At 35.4% G+C, this 22,510-nt stretch overlaps 1 protein-coding gene across 9 annotated transcripts in view; it reads left to right on the top strand.

Moving 5' to 3' along the window:
• The window catches only part of TRPS1 (transcriptional repressor GATA binding 1), a 239,276-nt gene that overhangs the window by 46,835 nt on the left and 169,931 nt on the right, over positions 1-22,510 (top strand). For all 9 annotated transcript variants that reach the window (XM_033126396.1, XM_033126392.1, XM_033126400.1 and 6 more), the window contains one exon: positions 12,749-13,878. In XM_033126396.1, the coding sequence (XP_032982287.1) occupies positions 12,749-13,878 (1,130 nt within the window). The remainder of the gene's footprint in view (positions 1-12,748; positions 13,879-22,510) is intronic.

Genomic DNA, 22,510 nt, shown 5'->3' with positions numbered 1-22,510 from the left:
TACAATCTTTCCTTCAGTGAGGGTCTTTCCAGTGTCTTGGATTAGCATTTCATTTTATACTCAGCCCAACCTCTAATTGGACTAGGTCATATTGACGGTTGCAGAGATATACTCCTGAAAAGCCAACATAATTGCAAATTAAAATTTGGAAGTAAAATTTTACATTGATTAAAAAGAAGTCACTGTGATTGTAAGTACTAGGAACACCAGAATGACCTTGGTGCAGGCCAATAAAGCATTCCCTTCGGCATTTAAGGAAAATAGTCATTTATGAAAACATTTAGTAGTAATTTAGATTTCTGCATTTATTAAAGCTGGCATACCTTTTTGATCTACTCTTCTGTCTTTAGTTTAGGGCATATGTGAAATGAAAAAAAAATTACCATTTCAAATAGAATGAACTGCAGCACTGACTCAAGAAATGTATTTATTTCGTGTGCGCAATTTTAAGCATAGTCGAAACTCATGGTCAGCTTGAGAAAAGTGTATTCGTTTCTATTATAGCCTGTAGATTTGTGTGGTATTATTAGGCCAGTAGATGTCAAAATATTTTAGTTTTAATTTCAAACTTCTTTAGGAATGATTAGAAGTATCAGAAGACTAATGAAATCACATCACACTTATTTGACCTCCTGAATTTCTTAAAATGATCAATCATTTTTATCAACTCAATAGCTACAGTGCATTTGATCTAGACTTCTCTGTTAGCCAGTGCCAATTAAGAAAGCCAGACAAAGGGGTTATAAATAAGAGGTAGTGAGCATATATATTTGCAATCCTTGTAAGAAGAATCAGAAGAGAAATTTCCATGTCTTTTTAACATGTCAGAATGGCAATCTTATCGCTTTAAGGGAGATACAAAGAAGAACCCTTAACAAGTCAATTTCATCTTCGTAAAGCTCTTAAAAATTCCATCTTACTTTGTGAATTTCCACAAATAGAATTATTTCTGTGGAGCAGCAAATTAAGCCAACATAATTATTATGCATGAAAGCTACATGCTTTGAACTGCTGTCTTATTAAAGATCATTTCACTATCTTATGCAGGTACACTCTGCTGTCAAACCATGATTGGAAAGCAAATACGTGTTTTAGATAAAAGGGTTAGAAGTGAATAATGTCAGTATGGGAAATGGTGTTTTATAATTAGCAAGTGATACGATGTTAATACCTGGATTTCCGGCTGGAGTTTCAGTTTGTTCACTCTGGGGACAACTTCTGAGGGAAGCTGATCTGGGCTGTCAGGAAAGTCTCTAAAACGAAGATTACTAAGGCCTATAGTTTTGGAAGAATTCAGATTTTTAAACACACTTCCATTTCCACCAAACAGTTATTTGTTAGGTTCTTAGTTATTTATAGTAAAGTTTATGTTTGGGTAGAACGAGCTGGACACTTTTCCTGGGCAGTGATTTTAGAAATAAAACAGATGTGTGAGCTATCTGAGTTTGAGCTAATAGAACTAGAAATAAAACAGCTGATCCTAGACTATGCTGTCTACTAAATCCTTGCAGCAGCACACAGTAACGAAGACAGAAACTGGTAGGAAAGAGCACGCAGGCAGATAATCGTGTTAAGATCATTTTTTTTTTTCCAAGACAAAGAATATGGCTAAAATTAGAAAACCGCAATCTGTGGGAAAAGTGGGTGATTATTTCAAAGAAACCATTGGAGTCAGAAACAAGTCCAAAGATAGCTAACTTTCTTCAATTTAGGAAGAGAACACTAAATGTACTAGGAGGCCAAATGCTCATCTTGAATACTTCTCACATATACACCAGACATTGATGCAAAAACATGTCTGAAGATAAGTAACTTATTAATATTTTTATGTCGAAATAAATATTGAACAGCTTCCTTATATGCATCAACTGAATAAAAGCACATCTGAAATTCCTCCTTTACCCACAAGTCAGTCTATGTTGCTGAAATGCCATTTGAGAGCTTCTTTCCTCGGCACTTGAATTGTGTGGACACTTAAAAGCTGTGGGAGATAAAATGCTGACTGTAGAATTTCTTTAATGCAGTTTTGTCAGAAATTTATAGCAAGTTAATGGCTTGTGTGCATTCTGATAAAAGATGTTGGTAAATATGAGTATTACAGACAATAATCATTCAATTTTAGGAATTGTTTATATAAATCTGTAGTTTAAGGTAATGGAAGTAATAGATGAGCAATTCATCTTTTTCAATTAAACTGGCTTTTTTTTTTTTTTAAACATTCAGAACAGTTGGTGGTTAATGATAGATTTATGACATTTTAGGCCAAGAAAAAAGGAACAGGAGCCAGAGGAGAGAACTTAAGAATTCTGTGGCTTTGATCTGTATTTTGGTTTGACATGGATGGTTTTAAATAATTTGCACTGACTTGAGTACAAACATGAGGCATATAGTTGGGAAAAAGAAGTCATTTAAACAAATTTTAAGATTTCCAGTTTCCAGTTCAGATTATTTGATGTATATTTGGGTACTAATTGAAGTACAGACATACTTGTACTTCCAGTTCTGTGTAAATTTTATTACAAATAGTGAAGTCAAGGAATTACAAATTTGTAAAAATAGTGCCAATTAACAATATTTCTTTTTACTGCATAGTAGATAGAGCCCCAGTGAATAATGGGAGTCGCTTGAAAGGGCCATCCTACAACCAGGGTAGTCTTTTCTGAGTGTGTCGAATTCAAATTCCTCACCCACCACCTGGAAGTACACATGCCTGAAATCAGAAGAGATGTGGATTGTTTACCAAGAAAAAAAAAAAAAAAGATACAAGGGATAGCTTAGACCTAGTTGACTTGACCAGGATGTTAGTTTCTCAACTTTAAAAAATTTCCCTGCTTATTTTATCAATTATTAGACTTAATTCTTTTTTTTTTTTTTTAAATAATGGATGTGGCATGATTGGTAAGCCCGTCATGTGATTCCTTCATGTGATTTTTACAACCTGTATTCAGTCTTTGAGGCTCACATAGCGACCAGTAATAGGATGAGAGATTGAGTTCTTCAAAAAGTAATTACAGCTTCTTTCTTTTTAATCTGCTTTATTATGCTTATATTTAAACCATTGCGTTGTTAAGCACGGAGGTTGCTGTTTCATTAGGGCTTAATGTGCTGTGCGTTAGTGCATTTCGTCATCTTTATGGGGGAGCTCTTAGCCCTCGGACCAGGTTATAAAAGTTGGAGTCCTGTCAAGTTGTGCTTCCCACGGGAAAGTGCTTTAGCTATCCCAGGTTTATAAATGCTCGCGATGTGTATGTTGCCTTTTCATATCACTAAACCTTTTCTGTTATTCTGCATCATTCAGGACTCCAAGGAGGTAGCTATCAGATTCCAGCTATTAAATCCATTTTGGTCCCTTAATGAAATTCTAAGGTTCCCAGAAGAATGTCACTGTTAACTTACCAGTGACCGTCCTGTGTTTGATCTAGGAGCACTACATTTCTGTTCTGTAAATATTTTTATCAGAGTTGCACAATATGTCATGTTAGAAGCAGGAAGAACAGATGATAGAGATAGGGAGTCATCCTTTGTATTTTCAACATATTTAACTCTATGAACTTTATAGATCCTTAACATATGCCAGTTTATTCCCTTGAACAGGGGGTTACAGTTTGGTATGGGGGGGGAAAAATCAGAGAGCATTAATCTCATTTTGGTCTATTTTGACTTTTCTTGAATTTTCCTTCCAAATATTTATTTTTTGCCTTGCAGTTTCCTTTGATCTGGAGTAGGAGGGAAGTTGTAGATCTTAGCAGGTTCTGTTTCTTTGTTTTTCTGAGTTGAGGACAATTGCACTTTAGAGCAACCAGTGAATGAGACTTTAATCACTTCAGACTGTCTATGGAGTACAGAATGTTTGGCATATGAACCCATATGCCAAATCCATATGAACCCATTTTCAGGTCTGTGTCTCTTTAACAAGTAATAAAGTGTGCAAAATAAAACATATGCTCACCCTAAGGCCATAAAACAAAGCACAGTTCTGGCATTTACCAGCTTATTTTTATCATGGAGATGGCCGAGCCGGATAATGTAGCCACCTGTGTGGGGTAAAATAGTTTGACCATCTTCAGTAATCCCTTTACCTGCATGGTAGTTAAATCTCCATTGGGCTTTGTTACCCACGGGTCAGTAAAATAAGTGCCAATCCTTTGATTTTGGTTTATTTGTTACCATTTAAAGAACATGTATCACTTTCTTGAAAGTCAGTATTTCTCCTTAGGCAGAATGTTTAGAAGAAGAAATAGTTATCTGTGCATCCAAATTTAACATTATTCAATTCTTAATAAAAATTTTATCCTCTAATGGCCCCTCCTGCTAACCATATCAAGTCAGCAGATTATTCAGTGTTTTTTGTTTCTTGGGTCATTGTAGTTATAGCACACATGCAGCTGTTGGAAACACAGAAACATAAGTGGTACACTAACCCCAGGAAAGTTTGTAGAAAAAGAGTAGTTCCCTTTCACTTTTCCGTTTCCTTCATGGAGTCTATTTCTGAGACTCATTAGACCATAGACCTCTTCAATTCTTCATCTTGTAATTCTAAAGCTGGAAGTAAGTGTTGTACACTTTCAGAATATCAAAAAAGACCTTTGTTTAATTTCAATTGAAAGTCAAATGTCAAATTTATGTTTCTGTATTTTAGTTTGATCTATACTTCTTTCATCTGTGAGCTTACATAATAATCACAATTGCACGTATTTCTTTTTTCACCCCCAAGTTTGGATTCACTTCTAATAATAACTAACGTTTATCAAGGTTTCATATGGGCATATGTCGCTGTAAGCTCTTCACATGTTTTAATTAACTCACCTTTTTTAAAAAACCTTGATGTCCATTAAAAAATTAACTCACCTTCATTAAAAAACCATTATGTCCATTAAAAAAAATATACAAGGAAATGGGCATAGAGAAATTAAAGTAACCTGCCCAAGATCACAGAGTTGTCTAAGTGGGGTAAATGAAATGTAAACAAGGGAAGATAGGCTACAGGAACCTATCTCTACAACTGCTGTGATATATTGCCTTCTCAGATACAAGACTTGAGTTTATTGCAACCAGAAAAACGATGGAAGATGGGCCAACTGCATGGCAGGGTGGAGATATAAGATTTGTGTACCAATGCTGTTTGATGTATACAGTGTGTGAATCACGTTGAATTTGGGGATGTTAGAGATTTAAGATTTCTTATCTGTTAGGTTGGTGCAAAAATAATTGCGGTTTAAAAGGTTTAAAAATTATTGCAAAAATTGCAATTACTGTTGTACCAACCTAATAATATGTGTGGTGTAACATTGTCTTATTTAAACTTACTAGGCTAATAATTGTAATCATTGAAAAGAAAATTAATTTTGCTCATTTTGGCTCATCACTGGGATTCATTTTCACGGGTATTTTTGCTACAGAAACAAGGTCTGATAGAATGAACGAGGGCCAAATTTTGGGTTAATCAGTTGAGGAAGATGCAATCTTTTATCCCCAAATCAAGGGGCATTTCATCCATGTATTGGATTTAGTTTATAGTCCCGTCATTTGGAGGACTTTTAGGAATTTATGATTTACCATGTAGTTTGAGCGTTGTATTCTCATCATCTTTCAGGCACAATGTAGGTTGTTTTTTCTATGCAGATTAAAAGTTAGGGAGATGCACCCAGCTCTCATTAATGTTCGCCACGGCTGTGTAATTAACGTTTGATCCTTTGCCTAGGAGTGAGTATGGGAATGGATGTGGAGGCAGCCAAAAAAAATATCGGAATGCTTTTAGAGTGTTTAATCTGAGTGGACCGCCTACCCCAACCATGCTTGGAGCTGTATGATTTCCGTGGATTCTGAAAGTAAGGGAAGTGTGGGCTGCAGTAAGGAGCTTGAGAATTCAGAAATGGTTTATTTGTCTGGCTGTTCTTTAATATTTAGATGACCTGTTAATGTACGATTGAAGAACACCTGAATTCTTTTATTAGTCTAGTAACATATTTGGGAATCCTATAATAAACAGTGGTTTGTTCTAAGACCTGTTTTACCAGTTGATGGGTATAGCTCCACCTTGATATTCTGCTGGCTCCTCAAAGTCAACCTGTGTAAAACTGAAGTTGTTAGCTCCGTCCCTAAAATAGCTTTTCTACCCTCCTTTGTTCCACTCTCCCATTTTCAAGTCAGTCAGGCTAGAAATGTCAGAGTTACCCTGGATTTCTTTCTGATATGTATCTCTCCCCATACAATTGAGTAGTTTGTCTCAGTCTTCGCTTCTTTATTCTTCCACTGCCACTGTCCTTCATGTTTACTTAGAAAATTCTTAGTGATTTCTTTGCTCATTTTCTTTTTCTGTTCCCTTCTGTTCTCTTCTTTCCGCTTCTTTTCTGTTCTTTTCTTCTGCCACTTTCTCTCCTTTCTTTTTGTTCTTTTTCTCTCCTTCCTCCTTCTCTATCCTTCTTTTCCTCCCTTTCTCTTTTCCTCCCTTTTTCCTCTTTCTCTCCCTCCCTCCCTTTGTTTCTTTCATTTTTAAAAATTCTACTTATACGTCAATCTTCCCACATTTTTGTAGGCGCTATAGGTCTACTTTCTATAAAATGGTTATCATTTTAATTACACCTACATAATTAAATATAAACTCTCCAATAAGACATTACTTTTCCAAATTATCCTCACCCTCCTCACAGTCTCCCTCCATATTTCCTGAGAGCAACTAGTAAGTACTGTTTCACCCTCATTTCTGCTTTACTCATCTTGTTTCCTGCATCTGAAAAACCTTTCCATGACCGTTGCCTTTGAGGCTCATCTGAAATGCCAACTCATCTGTGCATAGCGGGGTTGTGACCTCCTTCCGGAAGCCTTTGCTGACCTGTCAGTGTAGGCTGGATCTCTTCCTCTGTGTTGTCATAGAATTTGATACATCTCTCAGCATAGGCCCATATTCCACTATTGTCATCGATTGACTTGTGAGCTTTTTGCACTAAACCACAGACATGTAGAGGTTTTGGACTATGTCACTTCTGTGTGTCCCCAGTGCTTGGCACACAGTGGGCATGCAACAAAGCACCTTTCCCTGGAGGAAGGATGTTCCACAATGATTCAACTTTCTGTTTTCCCCATTCAGACACTGTTTAGAACATACGTGCAGTTTTTTGTTTATCTCCATATGGGCCAGTGGTGACGGTGAGTCAGTGCTATGGAAAATGCACTCAGCTTTATAATCCACTTGCACTGCATTTTCTGTTTTGTTTTGCATTCCCCCCCCAAAAGATTGTCTCCCAAATTATTGAGACAGACTTTAAGATGTATTGATATTCTATCAGCCCAAATACCAAATAAACAGAGAGAATAATTTCAGTGTTATGCTGAGTAAAATGAAAAACCCAGTTGGGGGTCGACTATTTATTACTGTTGTCCAAAAAGCGGATGATAACAAATGTGCATAATTAAAAATATGCAGTATTTTACCCTTAAATTTGCCTGTTATGCCAATTTAAGTTTTGGTCTCCCTTCCCCCAAAATTAGCTGGCTCTTTAAGTCCAAATGAGACAGGTGTTTATTCCAGTTATTCCAGTGACATAAGGAACAGGCTATGATGGCATAAGCCTGAGATGATTGACATCTAATGAGATTTGTTATTGAACTTTTTAAACATTAGTTTCTGTCAGAGGTACGTCACTGAGGCATATTATATGCTCCAGTGTTTTTGAAGCGCTATACAACACAGAAACATTCCCTCTATCAGTACATTAATTCTGACTATACTTATTTTCAGCCAAGACTGGCCCTTACAGATTTGTTCACGTTATTTGTAACTTCGACATTTGAACAGTGATTTTTCGTTTTTAACAGCTTAGCCTTTTATTGTTAAGGTTTCACTTTTTTGACTATCAGCCCAGAACCTCAAGCCCTCTTAAATCAGTGTCCTCCTAATTGTCTCTGTTGCTCTCAATTATAGTACTTGAAAATGAACCACATCTGAGGAAGAGTTTGTGTTTAGTTCAAACAACTCTTTTTGTTCCATTGAACATAAGTACATGTGCTAAAGTGTCATTGTAAAGAGTTTTCAGGATTTAAAAAATCTTTTCTTTTAACATATTCCTTCAGATATTCCATATTATTAGGAGGACAGAAATAAATTGAGGTTAAAGACCTTGAAAAAAGCCAGGCTTTTGTATTTTTAACTTCTACAGTAAAGCATTTTTGTGAAAACACCTATGAATATGAATTATAAATGAAAGCCGTGGAGCATACTACATGGAAGGAATAGTTTCCAAAACTAAGGTTAAAAGGGAATAAAAAGCCATCATGCCCTCCTCAGTCAGTGGAAAATAATTTAAAACCTGTTCTTTAGCAAGTGTGTTGAATATTTCTATCTAACTCTAATTCACAAGCGAATGGCTCCACAGTCAGGTGTTTTTGGGAAAAAGATAGATTTTGTCCCATTTTTTTGCAGAAGTCCGTATATGTCAGGTTGAGTCACTGTTAGTGAGGCCATGAATTACTATCGCTTTCTTTTCCCAGATAACTTAGGGACCTTAGTGAGAAATTTCTCTCTCTGCTCACTTCTCCCAGAATGCATGGGGCCCCTGCTTACTTCCAAAGATAAATAGAATACCACTCCTTCAGTTCAAGAAGGATATAAACAGAAGCATTAGTTTAGTAAAAACAGAATACAACTTTTTTCATTTACAGCTACGAGTACGGGGAGTGACAAGTGTATGAGATTGTCACTGACTGAGTTCACCAGTTCCCCTCTATTCAGACTTGTCTTCCCATTGGCAGGATAAATTCAATTAGACAGTTCATTTTATTAAATAATAATCCTATTTATGTGACTAGTCCTATGGAGTGTGCTGTCTAATACTATATTCACTAGCCACGTGTGGCTCTTTCAACTTCAGTTAACTAAAATGAAATGAATGGATAATTCGTAAAAAACTACTTACATTAAATTTAAAATTCAGTTCCTCATTTGCACCAGCCTTATTTCAAGTGCTCAATAGCCGCATGTAGCTGGTGCTGCCATATTGGACATGGTAAAGCACAGAACATTTCAATTTCCTTCATCTCAGAAAGTTCTGTTGGACAGCACTAACCTAGAGTTTGTAAATCACTTTGAGATGCATTTACTCACTTGACCCTCACAATAATACTATAAAATGGCAAGATGCATGATCCTAATTATATCCACGAAGATGAGGCACCCAAGGTGCCAGGAGTTTAAATAATGTGTCTTTCACAGAATTTAACTTACAGAACTTCCCTTGGGAGCAAGTAATTACACATAAAGACAAATGGAAATGAGTAAAGGACTTTATCTACAAATTTTGATCTTCAAATATAAGTGATTTAAAGGCAGAGATGTGGTCTAGCTCGTTTACTGTTGTAACCTGGTATTTATCACAGAGATGGCACAAGTTAAACACTCAGTAGCCAATGACTGGATGATGAATAGTTGTAATGCTTACTCCAAACAGAATTGATAGTTTAAAAGAAGTTTTAAAATGTGGATATTCATATTAAAGGGACTCCTGGATTAATGGGTTATAATTAAAGTTCTGGTTAGCAAAAAAAGAACGATTGAAATTTATAATCTTTTTTCTACTTGAGTTCTCTTTTTAAGTATAGCTAGGAAACGAAAAGTTTTTTCTGCTCCTGGTTCGGTTCAACAATTTGAAAAATTTGAAGTAATTCTTTGAATGTGTAGGCGCTGTTTCCTGGCAATAACACACAATAAACTCTTGCTACACACACTTATTTGCATAACTGTTCTTGCTGTATATCTGTGTTTAACCTAGAAAAGAATTGTTTTAAATGAACATTTGTGAGTCATGAAAATAAAATGAATATGGTCAATATTCTTGCCGATGGTCTCCTAAAATAATAAATTATGTTTTATTTTATAATAGCATTTAAATGATACACATTAGTTATATTTCACCATGATTTACACGTACATCTCTTACAGAGAAGGTATAGAAATAGCCACAAAGTAGCCTTTAGATCTTCTTTTTGAAAGAGAAAAGAAATAGAAAATTATGTCTTCCAAAGTTAGCTTTGTAATATGTAACATGTAATTCTAATATATTATTAGCTTTTAATAATCTGCATACTAATATGATTTACTCCTGTTTATCAAAAGGCACATCAATAACCTGTACAAGTGGCAGTATTGTTGTTCTTGCCATCAGTTGAGATCCTTGTGTTTTTGTTTGTTTGGGTGGTTTTGAAAGAATAATCAGTAATACAAAGGCACTCTTCAGCATAAAATATATTAGGTTGGTGCAAAAGTAATTGTGGTTTTTTGCAATTATGTTTAACCTTTTAAACCGTAATTACTTTTGCACCAACCTAATATAACCATTAAAAGCATCCTAAATAATGGAGTTGGCTCATTTTCCCTGGGTAAAGAACAACTTTTAGACACATAGGCACCACCAACTTAAAGATTTAATGCAGCTATCATAGTAGCTTAGTTTATTTACCTTAAACCAAAATGCCTTACTGGCAGGTTTTTTTGTGTTTTTTTTTTCTTTTTCATGAATAGGCTTTTTTTCATGATCCCTTCACCTGATGGTACTCAGTGTGGATTTTCTGATTCTTAAAGTTGTTGTCAAATAAGTACTGCAAAGGACGTTGTGATGCTTAGTAATAATTTGAATTCACCTCAAAATCATGTTTGGGGATTTCTTAAGGCCGTGTGTGCTCTTTGTTCAGCCCTTTCAGTGTGGACATGGAGCATGAGACTTGAACATTGCAAAATCAAAGAACTAGTGATGATGTGTTGTGGTTTCTCAGGAATCCCTGTTCCACAAGCAGAAGCTAAAAACATTTCATATTAGGAAACTTGACAACTAAGGCAATGTGGTAGCTCAAATGAGCAAATTTCCATCTCTAGACTTTGTGCACTGGCTTTCTGTGCTTCCATTAGAGAAGAATGGGGTACTTCTGAATTTGCCCCTTTTGATTCCTGAACAAACTACTTGAGTTAATGGCATCCCATTTAAATGTTTTGCTTTGTTTTTGGAAACACGGTTTCTCCTCACCTCCAGTGAATTGGGAAATAGATGGAGGAATTTTGCAATATTAGGCAATTCATTTCAGTGCAGATTTAAGTTGCTTTAGCCACTGAAGTGTTAGGTTGGAGTGGTGAGTAGACTGGATCGTCATGTGGTCGGTCTCTCACACCGCTGATTGTCAGGAACTGCCTGGGAGGGTGCCCCATTCTTCCCCTCTGGTTAAACAGACTGAAACCTATGTGCTTGCAGTGGTGGATATAGACATTATCACCAGTGAGACATTGTCATCCTTCAATTAAAAGCCGTGGGAGACCTTCATAAATCATTATCTTAATGGACAGTTAATGTTGGGCTGTTGATGTGTTCATGCACATTTCATAAAACTAGTTCTGGAAATAAATTTAGAGGCTGTCCCAATCGAGGAAGCTGTTGTTCAGAGCGCTTAAGTAATTTGATCAGGGTCACCCTTCTCTTGAGGTGGAAGAATGGACTTCAATCTTAGTCCTTCCTGTGCCATAGAAATACAAACATAGCTCTTAATGTGCTGAAGTAATAGGATTTGCATATTAAGTAGAACCTTTTAAGTGATTTTGAGATGCTTGCTACTTTTTTCATGGAGTGATTTGGGCATGAGCAGTGATCACACATGTCATTTTTGAGCAGCTGTTGAAGAAGGCAGACCATGATTATGCCACGTGCTTAATCTATTACATCTGGTTGCTGGAAAAATTCAAGAATTCTCTGATAGTTGAAAGAAAACATTTCTCCCTCCTTGGAGCATTTCAGTCAAAAACTCTTTTAAACCAGGAATTTTGGCTGCTGGGTGGTGGCATTTAGTTAAGCGGCCGTTGACGTGCACACTGAGAAGGAAGCGTTTTTATATAAAGTGAAGCCTGTATATCCTTGATACTATGCAAGTTTATAATTTCTGGTAGAAAGCAGAGCTGTGGTGATTTTTCTGGTAGGATTATTTTATTGTGGACTTTGAACCTCCCCATGGCTCACTCTTGGGAGGGGCTGGGCTATGAGACAGAGCCTCGATCTAATAATTAGGGCCTGTTAGGTTTTCTTCTTTTCATTTGTGCTACACTGGGAAACATTGGTTCTCCTTCACCAAGATTTCAAGCTCACGACATTCATTTCATTTTTAGTCTGATAGAGCATGCTCAGTCAGGCTTTAATTATAAGGCATTTTGTGCCGTCATTTGAGCACCCTTATTTTACCCCCAAAAGTAAACTTCATCTCTGTCTGCAGTCTCATTGCTGTGGAGACTGAACAGAGGATTTCCTTGGAGAACATCGGCATTGAGTAATCTCTGAGCAACTAACTGCCTCTGGTTTTGACAGCAACCCTTAGCTTTGTGAGAAGGAGTCCCACGTGATTAGGATGTTTCTGCAGACACTGGACTTGAAGGAAGCACTAGTCAAATCTACTTCTTTGAGAATGGTTTTCTTAGTTTTTTTCTTCCTTCTAAAAAGTGTATATATTATTAAATCCTTTGAATTAGATATAGTCCTTGTATTACCTACCTTAATCTGACACTTTGGCCGAAAATGTTTAGCATAATGAGCCTCTCATAGAGTAGCTATTGAATAATGAACAGTGAATTTATTTGGCTCTGATTATTCAAGTGATTTCATAAGAAGCAGAAGTACTGTTGTATTTTTTGATGTGGAATACTTGGCAGTGTCCCCTCCTTTCTGCTACAGAGAACACTGAATTAATGCTATCTTTAAAGTAACATCCATCTCTTTCATACCAGGTCACTTCAGGTGGAACATTCATTGGCATTGGACGGAAAACACCAGATTGCCAAGGAAACACCAAGTACTTCCGCTGTAAATTCTGCAATTTCACTTACATGGGCAACTCCTCCACTGAACTAGAGCAACATTTTCTTCAGACTCACCCGAACAAAATAAAAGCTCCTCTCCCCTCCTCTGAGGGTGCAAAACCTTCAGAGAAAAACTCTAACAAATCCACGCCTGCACTTCGATCCAGTGATGCTGGAGACTTGGGAAAGTGGCAGGACAAGATAACAGTCAAGGCGGGAGATGACACTCCTGTTGGCTACTCAGTACCCATCAAGCCCCTCGATTCCTCAAGACAAAATGGTACGGAGGCCACCAGTTACTACTGGTGTAAATTTTGCAGTTTCAGCTGTGAGTCATCTAGCTCCCTTAAACTGTTAGAGCATTACGGCAAGCAGCACGGAGGAGCACAGTCAGGCGGCCTTAATCCGGAATTGAATGATAAGCTTTCCAGGGGCTCTGTCATTAATCAGAATGATCTGGCCAAAAGTGCAGAAGGGGAGCCAATGACCAAGGCAGAGAAGGGCTCTAGTGGGGCTAAAAAGAAGGACTTCTCCAGCAAGGGAGCAGAGGATAACATGGTCACGAGCTACAATTGTCAGTTCTGCGACTTTAGATATTCCAAAAGCCATGGCCCTGATGTAATTGTAGTGGGGCCACTCCTCCGTCATTATCAGCAGCTCCATAACATTCATAAGTGTACCATTAAACACTGTCCCTTCTGTCCCAGAGGCCTTTGCAGCCCAGAAAAGCACCTTGGAGAAATTACTTATCCATTTGCTTGTAGAAAAAGTAATTGTTCCCACTGTGCACTCTTGCTTTTGCACTTGTCTCCTGGGGCAGCCGGAAGCTCAAGAGTCAAACACCAGTGCCACCAGTGCTCATTTTCCACCCCTGACGTAGATGTGCTCCTCTTTCACTATGAGAGCGTGCATGAGTCCCAGGCATCGGACGTCAAACAAGAAGCCAACCATCTGCAAGGACCAGATGGGCAGCCGACTGTCAAGGAAAGCAAAGAACACTCATGTACCAAATGTGATTTCATTACCCAGGTGGAAGAAGAGATTTCCCGACACTACAGGTAAGCCTTACGGGGGTGTTGAAAATCATCAAGAAACTGATAGAAAGAATCCAGGGGGCCGATCCAAAAGTTGTTGGGAATTTGGGGTGAGTAGGGGAAAGTCACAGGACAAGATCGGACAAAACATCATAATACTGCAGATTATATATGTTTATAGATGTGATAACCACAGATTTTAATTTGGTCACTTATTTCAGACCATTTACTCCTCTGTTTCATACCTGTTTTATACCATTTACAGAGTATATTTTAAAATCTGCAGTGATGCTGATAACTACATGGAGTTTATTAATTTGCCACAATTCATTTGTTTGTCCTTGCTAAGTATGGCTCCATATTCCATAACTTTTGAAAGAGCTGCTCCCAAATAAAAGGTACCACTAGAATTTGTTATATTCTCTGTTCCAAGTGGAAAACAATCAGTGTGAGAGCATGTTGCTCCTTTTTCTTTTAAAACGACATTGGACATTCTTTATGCTGTTAAAAATTGGGCAAAATCCTTGTTTTGCATACAAACAATAAGCCGAAGGTGAGAATTCTGTAATATGTGTGACTCTGGATTTCTGTACACTCACTCCTCTAAGCAGGTAAAGCTGCTGCCGTTATTTCAGATTTGTAAACAGAGAGGGTCTGTCAGTATTTTCTTCCACTTTCACTCTATTCTCTTTATAAACGTTAATTTTCCCAGTTAATCTTTCATACTTTAGGATACATATCTTTATTTCATTTATTTATTCATTCCTTAGCTAATTAATTCCAAAAATGCACTTGGTGCCAGGCATTGATGACAAAAGAGAAAACACAACAAACATAGCACCCTCATGGAACTTACAGTTTCGTAGGAGATCTTAGCATCATCATAAGAGTGATGAATGTCATAAAAGGTGAAGCAGAGACCACTGTGTTTGAATATAACGACAACAGAAGCCAATATGGTAGATGAGGAAATGCCTCCCTGAGGAAGGAGTGTTTAAACTGAGACTTGATTATAAGTAGAAATTAGTTCAGCAAAACCCTCGGAGTATAGCACGTTCACATACGACTTAGTGCTTATTGGATGCTTTCTTGTCATTATTCCTCTAAGCATCAAATTAAAGAGCTTTATTTACGATTTTTAAGTGCTTTTCCATATGTAAACTCAATATCCTAGTTTAAAAATCTAGTAATTTTAATTTTTGTATTCCAAGATTTTAAGCAATTCCTCCCATTCATTTTGAATGTTGTGTGTTCGTACTGGTGTGTGTGTGTTTTCTCAGGCATCCGTAATGAAGCCGTTCGCGTCCAACAATAGGCTAATAATGTTAGATGTTAATTTGATGGGCATCCTAATATTCACAGTGCATCCAAATGTTCAGAAAACACTTCCTTGAGATTTACACTGTTTAATTTATAAGGTCAGCCCTAGGAACGACACAGTCCTGCAATCAAATATGTTCACACTTGCAGTGAGTGTTTCTGGCTCCTCTGATGTTAGCTGCATGTTAATTTATTTCTGGGACTAGCAAACATTAGCTTTCTTTTAGTGTGTGTATTGTGCATGCACATTTGTTAGGTTATGTAAAACTTAGATAATCTATTCTTTTTTGAAGGAGGAGGCTTTCTTTCTGAGGTAATCAGCCAACTCCTCCCCTCTCACACACACACATACACTCACGACGACTGTATGACATATCTAGATACCAGATCCCTTACATGAGAGGTTTTTCTCAAGGAAGCTAAGGCCATTGCTTGAAAACCCATCTGGAAAAATAGTTCTATAGGCTTTGGTTAAACAAATGAAAAAATCCCAAGAAATAAATCCCAAGAAATAAAGGTATGAATAAAAATATTACGGAATAATCTCAGAGTTTAGTTAATACTGAGCAATGAAAGTAAGTTCCAGAGGAAAGAGATTAGTCTTGTTTACTGCTGTGTCTACATGATTTAGCATGGTGCCAGGATGGCTAATTAGGTGCTCAGTGAATATCTTGAAGTAACTGAAATCCCTGTGAGTTTTTTACTTCATCATAGTTTTAATAAGCTGAGATCTCCATGGTAAGGTACAGTTTAATCTGTGACTATTATATGGTCTTGGAACCCCTTTGAGAACGTAGAGTTCTACACAAAATGACAATTGTCTGTTCATTTTGGATTTAAGTCAACCTCTCAGTATTTTATTAGATAAAAAAACTGAACACCGTTTGTCCCCAGGGCATTAAAGTCGTCTTTTTCACTTATTCTTAAAACCTGATGGAGTTTGTGTGATCCTAGGTCCTTAAGATACTGAGTTGCTTATCTCTAATCTTTTTATGAATTCTTTTAAAATATTCGAAATTTGGAGAATTACAATTTCAGGAGTCCCAGCTTGGTAGGAAGTATAAAGACACTCTACCACAAGCTGAACGACAATGGAGGCTCCAAGGATGTGAAAGGAAATAGTCACATGGGTACTGAAAACTTGATTTGCTATCAAAGCATTTTCCTCACATGCCACATTTTGAAGATAGTATAAAAGGACAAGTTTACCATATCGCAACAATATCTTTCTAGTTAAATTTATGTTTATTCATATTATATATGTTGGGAAACTTTCACCTTAATTCTGTCATTGGTGTGGAATATTCTAGGCTTTTCAGTGTTTTATATACAAGACTTTCAGGGCAGTAAAATGGTAGTATAAGCTAAGAACTGTAAAGTATGTGAAATCATGGAGTTATAAAATAACTACAGCTGAGAAGCCGGAGAATTAATTTAGAGCTATGAATGAAAAACCTTAGTGTGGATAGCATTCCATGGGCATTTTCCCAAAGAACCAGATTTAACCTGGGTTGAACTGCAAACATTATCCAGCCAGTAACTGGAACTTGGTCAGTTCTCTTTTCTTAATGTTTCATATTTACTTACGATACCTGTAGCTCACATCATGACTGAGTTACTCGATTCCACTCATGAATTTGTTCCTCACACTACATTTCTCTTATTATTTAATCGAACAGTGTACCCATTCTCTAATTAACTACCTGATCAAAATTTTCAGTGTTACAACTTATGTTTCTGGAGTAAGTAGGAGGATTACCTCCTCACAAGACAACTATCCTAGAGAAAACATACTTTTTCATCCCTTGCGGGACTTCCATGAATTAAGGAAAATTTCTGGAGCTTTTCTCTTCTCCTCTTCACCAAGAGTGAACTAAACCCAGACTGAAAACAAGTGAATAACAAAAATGGAATGTGAGGTTGCGTGGAGGGCAAGTGCCAATATTGATGCCACATTGATCAGGAGACCAAGTCTGGAGTCACTGGCAGAAAAATTATGCAGAATTTGAATTTTACTTAAGCTGGCACCTTGATGGGGGCAAAAGGGATTCCACATTAGTGCCTTCCTCTGACTCCTGTCAGAAGTAAACACAAATTTGTCTAAAGGAATGTACTCCAGTTTTCACCTCCATGATATCCAGGGCTTAAGATAAACATTATATGAGCTCACTATTATAAAAATTCTCCATATGGACAGGGATGTAAACCACTATATGTGATAGCAGTAGAAAATGCAAATAGTAGCTTTAGATAACCAGGAACTTCAGATACAGTAGTTTTCAGTTATAAAAAAATAATACATGTTTTAAAAATTAGACTTACAAATTGATCATGATATATGAGATCATACATGACCTGGAATATTCAAAAAAATGAATCATATTTTTGAACTGAAAATACAATTATTGAAAGGTACAATGTACAATAGGTTAAATAATAGATTAGCGAATGATGGAGAGCAAATGAGTTAATCAGAAATTAAATCAGGCGACATTAATCAAAATGTTAAGAGAGGGTAAGGGATGGAAAGTATCAAACATAAATAGTAAGATAGGGGAATAGAATAAGCGGTTTTGATATGCGTCTAATTAGAGTCCCAGAAAGAAAAAAATATAGAGAGAATGATAGGCGATTAGTATTTGAGGAGATAATGGCAGAAGATTGTCTAGAACTGATAAAAAACATAGATATATAGATACAAGAAAGCATAGCTTATATTAAGCAGGATATATACAAATAAATTCAGTCATAAACTCATTGTAGTAAAAGTTAGAATGCCACAGCAGAGAGGTCTTTTAGAACAACTAGAAAAAAAACTACATTATCACCTACTCAGAACAGACAGTTAGGTTAACAGCAGACTTTTTATCACAACAGTGGAAACTGGAAGAGGTAGGAATACTATTCAAAGTCTTGAAAACGGGAAAAAAAAGTTAACCTAGTATTATCTAGCTTTCAAAACTATCTTCCAAGAATAAGAGCAAAGATATTTTCACATAAGCAAAGAATAAAGAAATGTGAGTAAATTTAAACAACCATAGCCTGCCTAATTTGTGCAGTTAAAAAGAGACAAAGATCCTGGGCAATACTATTATACAGGTTTGCAGAGAAAGTGATCAGAATTAACTTGTTCTAAGGTGCTTGAATTGTCTGGAGTTGGTGAGTTAGGACTTTATTATGCATACTGGGAAACTGTTAAGGATATCCAATGAATGAATAGGAAATAAGTACATGAATTCCAAAGCTATAGGGGGAAACAAATGGAATAACAAAATAAAGAACTCCCGTAAAATTCAATCTGTTTTTTAAAAACTGGCGAGTGGCTAAATGGGAAAAATTGGACAAATAGAATATCAAAAGTAAGGTGTTAAAAAAAAACCCAAAAACCCTCCAGATATCAAAAATCTTAACTTCTGTGGATTATTAAACTTCCCATTTAAAAGGTACTGTCAGACTTATTTAAAAACAAAATTCAACTATAAGCTGTTTATAGGATACACACTAAAAACATAAAAGGCTATGGAGAGTGTGAAATAAAAAAAATAGACTGAGATATTACAGGAAATATAAACCAAAGGAGAGTTGAGATAGCTTTATTAATCTCATACAACTTAGATTTTAAGACAAAAATGCATATGAGGGAAAAGTCTTGGCATAATGATAAGAGATTCAGTTCTTTACGGAGATAACAATTCTAAACCTGTAAAATATAAATAATATGTATGTAAAGCAAAAATTAATAAAAAATTACAGGGAAAATATGACAAACCACAATCTAAGTGGTAAATTTTAAGAAATCTCTCTTATTAAATGTTGAACCGGAAAAAAATCAAAATATAAGGATTTGAATAAATTGACTTAATGGAAATATATCAATTTTTTACTCAACAACTAGAGAATGCATATGCTTTTAAAGCAGATATAAAATACTTAGAAAAATTGACACATATGAAGCTAAAGAAAATCAGATAACAGGAAAACAATATCACAGAGAACATATCCTTTGACTCAGTGTAATTAAATTTAACCTCAATAACAAAAAAATAAGGATAGATGAATTTACACAAGGCACATAGTAACTAAAGGAACAAATGAGGTCACTTTATTGATCTCAGAAAACATATATATGTTAAGACAAATATTATAAGGGGTAAAAATGCTCAGTACATATTTTTTGAAGTGAATTTGGCCAGTTCTGGCACCATCAGACACTCATACCCCAATGACTGCATAATTTCCTTGGAAGAAAATGTCTTTTATGGGTGCACTGGGAAGCATGTGCAAAAAGGTTTATAGTAATATTTTTTGAAAAAGCAAATAACCGATATAAAAATCAAAAACAAAAATACATAGGGAAAGAAATCCCAACTATTTACAAGAGGTTAGCTAAATTATTCGTAGGTTATTCATACAGTTGAATGTTTTGCAGTAGTGAATTTGAATAAATGACAGTTGGCTGTAATGGATGCATCAAGTAAGCATAATTTTCACTGAATACAAACAAATTGAAGAACACTGCTTGTAGCCAGATAGCATTTTATATAAGTTCAAAAACTAGCAAAACAAAACTGAATATGTTTATTCATATATATTTGTATATATATATATATATATATATATATATACACACCATATATATTCATACATTCATATAACTGTATTGACCTATACCATAAATATTATTTTATCTCTCTATGATTCTTTCACATACACACTAGATATTTCTATATGTAGAGAGAGCAATTTATTTCTAATCATACAATATGATTCTGTGATTATGTTCCAGTTTTTATTGTTTTGTAAACCTAGATATGACCATATGTATAACATATATACATATATATGCAGAAGGTGTCAAAAAATGTATGCACATTTTAAGAAAGGAAAACTGTATTAAAATTGTAATACTCAATGTATACTGATAACGAAAGATGAATACAAGTCACATTTGACTTCTTCAATTACAAGAGGTGCTCAAAGCGGTTCCCATCCGTATCCAGACACTTCTGATTATGGTGAACTACTGCCTGAGCAACGTTGACCAAGGTGTCCACTTGTATACATTTTTTTGGCACCCCCGGTATCTATTTACATATATATGTGTATATATGTGTGTGTGTGTGTATGTATATATACATATACGTATATACATACGTATGTACATATACGTATATGTATATATACATATATATGACATTATATGATATTTATAATATACATAATGTGGGTGTGTGTGATTAACATTATATGATACAATTTTAAAACGATAAATGGGCATCAGTTCTCATCATATGTCCAATGAATACTTGAATAAATGCTCAATCTCCCTTATTATTAAAGAACTACTTAAAAATCATTAATGTGATCATTGTCTACCAACTTGTTCTCTAAAATGTGGAAAACTATACATGTATTTTGGTAGTATATGTGATGACAAGTATCCATTCGGAGATTTATGAATTCATGTTAAAGTTTGTTAATAATAGTGTTTAAGTCTTTTAGACATAAAATATATAACTCTGGCTGACGGAAATAACAGTGGATATAGTAGCTGGTTAAATGACTGTAGGTTCTGCTCAGTCTCTATCTTCAAAGAGCTCTGTGAGAGAACATGGACTATGTGCTCTGCTAATTCTGAAGAACAGATTTTATGATAAGCACTTAATTATCAACACATCTGAAAAAGCCAAGTACGCAGTGCATTAGTACAGAGTTTCTAAAAGGGTGAGGGCCATGATGATACATTTAGATTTGTGTATGTTATGAGACATGTTCTTTTAAACAATACCTAATAAATCAGTTGCCTATAATACCTTGAAATAGACATAATAGTTCAAGTTGATATTTCCCAATGTGAGACAAAACGTTAGGATATTAAAGTCCATCAAGAAAATAACCCACAATTGCACTACCTATATTTGTATATGCTATTTATTAGAAATTTCAGATTTAACAGTCCTGACGATTGTACAGAAATAGTTATCAAGTCTTGGAAAAAGATCATTTCTAGCCATGATTTCCATTTCATTTTAGTTTATATAAATTATTTCCCTTTCCTTATTTACTTTCTATTTTAGAGGAAGGCTTATCTTTTTCTTTTGAACATTTCATAGGGAATATCTTTATCTCAAAAGTGAATCATAAGTTGAAAATTTTCAGATATGACCTTAGTTGTGTTTTTTCCTACCACTTGAAGATGCAATCACCCCGCATCCCCCTTAAAAAACCAGTTACTCTAAATGAGTAAATACTAATCAGATTATTTCAGCTTAAAAAAAAAAAAAAGAAAGATGAGTGGATTTAACGAAATTTTATTCATTCAGAATTTCAGTTTTTCGTTGATTTTAGTTTGTAGATTGCTCCTCTCTACTTCACTAAGGCTGAATATTATATTTCCAAATTCTAAAAGTTGATCTGGTTATCTACCTGCAATTCTTTTTTTTGTTTTTGTCCCTGAGGTATTCTCATCACCTGGTTTTCATTCCATCATTCTACAGTGTCAGTAATCTCAAATGCTCCACATGTAGACATGGATAACAACAAAGTACATATTACAAAAATGAATAACTTTATTAGATGCCAGATCTACTGACCTGTATCTAAATTAAATCACCTTCCTTTACTCCTTTTCTGTTGCAGTTTTTCTGTAGGTGTCTGATTCCATAATTACCAAAAAATATCTTTCAATGTCTAATTGATCGGTACTGATGATTTTATTCATATACTTTGATGTCCATTTAGTCATTAAAGAAGAAAAACTGGGGTTAAAACTATTAAAAGTGAAATACATTTATTCGGTAAAGGAGATCTTTTCAAGTGATGGCATATATCTCTGAAAGGTAACATTTAAAGGAGAAAAACAAAGCATTGCTCAGAGCTGACTTCACATGTACTGTGAGGTGGTATACCACGAAAACAGAGTAAAAGAGTAGCATCTTTTAGCTAACTTTTTGTAGCATCTTGAAAACCTCAGTCCTTTTTGAATTATGAAAACATGTTTAATCTCTACTAGTGAATGAAATGCTGCTACGAGGATAAAAGGCTGCTGTGCATTGAAATATGGATAGACCTGAAATAAATGCTTTTTATAACACGTAAAAATTCTGTCAAGTAGGATAAGGAATAAAACATCTCTTCTTACAGAAATTTTAAAAGTCACTTGAATTAGGTACAATTTGGCCTTTTTTAAGAAAGCCTTTTCCAGAGGCAAAGGATGATTTAGCTCTTTTATCATTTTCTTTGATTCATGTCGTCATTGTATTGCATTGCACAATACTGCATGGCACATACTGAGATTTCATATATGAGTATATCCCAAATATTACATGTGACATAT

This window comes from Rhinolophus ferrumequinum, chromosome 14 (assembly GCF_004115265.2).
Source record: "Rhinolophus ferrumequinum isolate MPI-CBG mRhiFer1 chromosome 14, mRhiFer1_v1.p, whole genome shotgun sequence".
Lineage (NCBI taxonomy): Eukaryota > Metazoa > Chordata > Mammalia > Chiroptera > Rhinolophidae > Rhinolophus > Rhinolophus ferrumequinum.
The sequence above is the reverse complement of the archived record's forward strand: the minus strand, read 5'-3'. Positions and strand labels throughout refer to the sequence as shown.